Source organism: Arachis hypogaea, chromosome 14 (genome assembly GCF_003086295.3).
Source record: "Arachis hypogaea cultivar Tifrunner chromosome 14, arahy.Tifrunner.gnm2.J5K5, whole genome shotgun sequence".
Classification (NCBI taxonomy): domain Eukaryota; kingdom Viridiplantae; phylum Streptophyta; class Magnoliopsida; order Fabales; family Fabaceae; genus Arachis; species Arachis hypogaea.
In genome coordinates this window covers 16957271-16960738 of record NC_092049.1, presented here as the reverse complement: position 1 = coordinate 16960738, position 3468 = coordinate 16957271, and the positions used below count along the sequence as shown (strand labels likewise).

At 33.5% G+C, this 3468-nt stretch overlaps 1 protein-coding gene across 1 annotated transcript; it reads right to left on the bottom strand.

Moving 5' to 3' along the window:
- Positions 1-1270: 1270 nt before the first annotated feature.
- LOC112742323 (S-adenosylmethionine carrier 1, chloroplastic/mitochondrial-like) lies at positions 1271-3005 on the bottom strand. The gene is made up of 7 exons (XM_072215679.1): positions 2926-3005; positions 2716-2806; positions 2033-2152; positions 1834-1923; positions 1700-1751; positions 1438-1499; positions 1271-1344 (listed from the first exon to the last, which is right to left on the bottom strand). Exons 1-7 carry the CDS (start codon positions 3003-3005, stop codon positions 1321-1323), a joined length of 519 nt encoding a protein of 172 aa, XP_072071780.1. The 3' UTR covers positions 1271-1320.
- Positions 3006-3468: the final 463 nt, after the last annotated feature.

The window sequence follows — 3468 nt, the reverse complement described above, 5'->3', positions numbered from 1 at the left end:
CTCATATTAGTAAATTAAAAGAACTATGCTGCAAGCAACTCCTATTCAATTTTCTAACTCATTTGAACAATTTTCGCTGCTCTAATAATTAACTTGTAATAGAGGATTCATTAGATGAAGTTGGTGAAGGAGGTCCTGTATTAATTTCACTTATCTCATCTGCAAAATTCACTTCACTTGCTCTTTCTGCTGCTGCTGCTTCTTCTTCATCATCCCAGCTTTTCTCACACGATCACAAATATTCTCTAAGACCAGATCATTCATGTGCTGAAATAGTGGTACTTGAAAAAATTAAAATAATTAGATGTTGACCAATAAAGGATCGAGAATGTAACACCATGATGCAAATAATGCACAAAATCTAGAATATATGTTGCATAGTCAATAGTGAACAAAATCTCAACTCACACCACAAACATGGCTGTTTCAAATATAATCTAGTTAATAGTAAAAAACCAAACAGCTATTGCTAGAGATACTATTACTAAGTAGCAAGTACATGATAAGTAGAAAAATCCAACCATGAAGTTTGCAATGATTGCTTAATGCAATGTCAAATGTACAGTTCATTATGTCACTGTTCCTAGCTCTATAAGTGCACGAAATCAACCATATTTAGTTGGGGGTGATAGTAAACCAAGGTGATCCATCTACTATTAACAGAAAATCTTCAAAATGCTAATAGTAATCACTATCAAACAGTATTGTAATGTACAAACACATCTTCACATTCAAATGCAAAGCAAAGTAATGATCATTCTTAACACTTTGCTGCTAAAAAAAATAAAGCACCCTTAACCGCAATAAGTAAAAATAAGATGATTCTAATGTTCTTAATAGTAGGTCTCTCTACAGTGTGAGTATGTCTCTTCTGTTAATTATCTCCTTTTATTGTAAAACTTTGCTCTAAACTACCTACTGAACAATGAGTATTTCAATTTCAAGTTCATAGCATTCAATTTTGGCTGATCAGCAAACCAATTTTTTTATCAGCAAACTAATGGAAGCATTCAATTTTGGCTGATCAGCAAACCAATTTTGGTAATAGCTTTCTGAACCTGCTCTGAGCGATTAAGGTATAGTTCATAATTTGGTGAGAATTTGGACCATGCTAAAAGTTACCACTCAAGCTGGTGTTTCCAAGAAAGCAAAAAACCCATACCTTCAAAAGTGCACTAGGTCCTTCTTCCTTGATAATTGTTTGAACACAATCTAGATTCCATTATATTGGTTTGCAGATCCTTTTAGGAGGAAAATGAGAACTTTGTTATTAATGGATTGATAATTGAAACTGGATATTCTTACTGATTTGCATGCGGATTACAGTACATAACATGGAATCATCTACATATGGCGTTATATGAGTTTCATGTGAAAACGAGATTGAAAATGAAGAATACAGCAAAAGAAAAGTAGTAGGAAACACGATTATTTAACCTGAACCATTAATCTTGTCTTGATGACATCAAGGGGAGTTGTTATAGCTCCAGTTAGTGCACCTAGAAAAACAAGATTGTTAATCACATTTTAACACTGGCATAATGCTTTAAGTGCTACTGTGCTAGCAGCAATCACACATACAAGCCTACAACTTAGTATGTGTATATATATATATATATATATATATATATATATATATATATATATATATATATATATATAGGAGTAGTCTTCTGATGTCATTTAAATATTTAATTACCTGCAAATGCACCAATAATTGCATTTTTTGGATCATTCAAATTTCTTCGGGCCTAAAAATGGAATGGCAGTCACATCCTCTATCAAGAAATACAGTGCAACAAAACATATAACTATAGAGCTTGAGAAATTTACCACAGCCATATAACCCATCCTAATCTGCTCATAGATGCAAAACTGAATAGCATCAAAGGGCAAATCCCGCAATAAAAAAGATCCATACCCCTTGGTTTCAAAGATTAATGTCAAAGAAACATTTTAGCATACAATCACACATGGAAAATAGGATTGTCAAATGTTTCTCAAAAGGAAGACATAGTGAGGAGTTTCATACAGCATAAAGTCCTTTAAAACCTTCATTAGCAGCAATGAAACGGACAGCACCAGCAGCTGAAGTAAACTGTCCAATTTGCAGCGATGTATTGCCATTCGAAATCAAGATATTGGGATTGGACTAATCAATCGTTTAATAAATTTTCAAACACAATCAATATCTATTCGAACCCCTTTTACTTGTAGGAATACATCTTGGATCTGTCGATTGTGTTATGGGCGGAGTCCTACTCATGGAAACTTGGTGGAATTAGGCGAAGCTGTAGGTATTATTGCGGGCCAATCGATTGGAGAACCTGGTACTCAACTAACATTAAGAACTTTTCATACAGGTGGAGTATTCACAGGAGGTACTGCAGAACACGTGCGAGCTCCGTCTAATGGAAAAATAAGATTCAATCAAGATTTGGTTTATCCCAATTCGTTGCTTAACAACCTGAGAAGCATTAAAGAAGATGAAGTTATACCATAGCATCAACTATTGTACATAAGTCAATCACAACTGGCCAAACTTCAAACTTAAAGGTAATGTACTTGGTACATGGCTTGTTTTAAAGCTAGCTATACATATTTATTGAAACATTTTGAGCATGATACTTAAAAAATTGGTAACAGGTGTTTAAACAACATAAATCTTCATATGCCTATATTTTCAGATCAAGGTTTATGTAAGTAACATCTTACCAGATGAGAAAAAGCACTCAGGTTTTCAGGAAACATCCTCAACAGTTTCTGCTTCATAGGTTCATAAACTCCAACAGATAAAGCTGATGCCCTAAACATTTAAAAGCAACACCAAGGTGTTAAAGAAAATTTTATGAATTCATACCTTGATAAGTAGACAACAAAAAATCTTGAAAGCTAAGTGAAAAATTGAATGATATCACAGTTTACTGGCAATGCTTATTTGAATCCATGTCTCTACTAAAAGGACTCTTATATGCAACTGAATCATAAAAAGTTGACGTATCCATTTTGTGCAAACTTATAGTTGCACTTACACATAAAATTAGGACATGAAATACCAGTAGTGTTGTTGCAAACAATGCCCAATTATACTTTTCTAAAATCAAACGATAAAACTGATATGATTTAATTGTTAGGAACAACAAAGGAGATCTTCATTTATTAACTCTTTTTGATAATACCAAAGGAGGTATTGTAGTTACCAAATAAAGTGTGTAATAAATCAAATGGCTTCTCCTCTTCCATGCTAACTGAAGCAAAAGGATTTCTCAGCCGCACGTTCTGTTTTCTCTTAGTGCAACCACCTGCAAAACCAAATTAGTGGTTCAAACAAGAAAGCAGAGCGCACTATGTAACACAACTATGTCAATATTACATCACATTTTTCTTTTCTAAAGAAAGAACCTTCTACACCAAGTGACCAAGCATAAGAAATATGAATTCAATCAGCATGAACCTATAATCGCATAA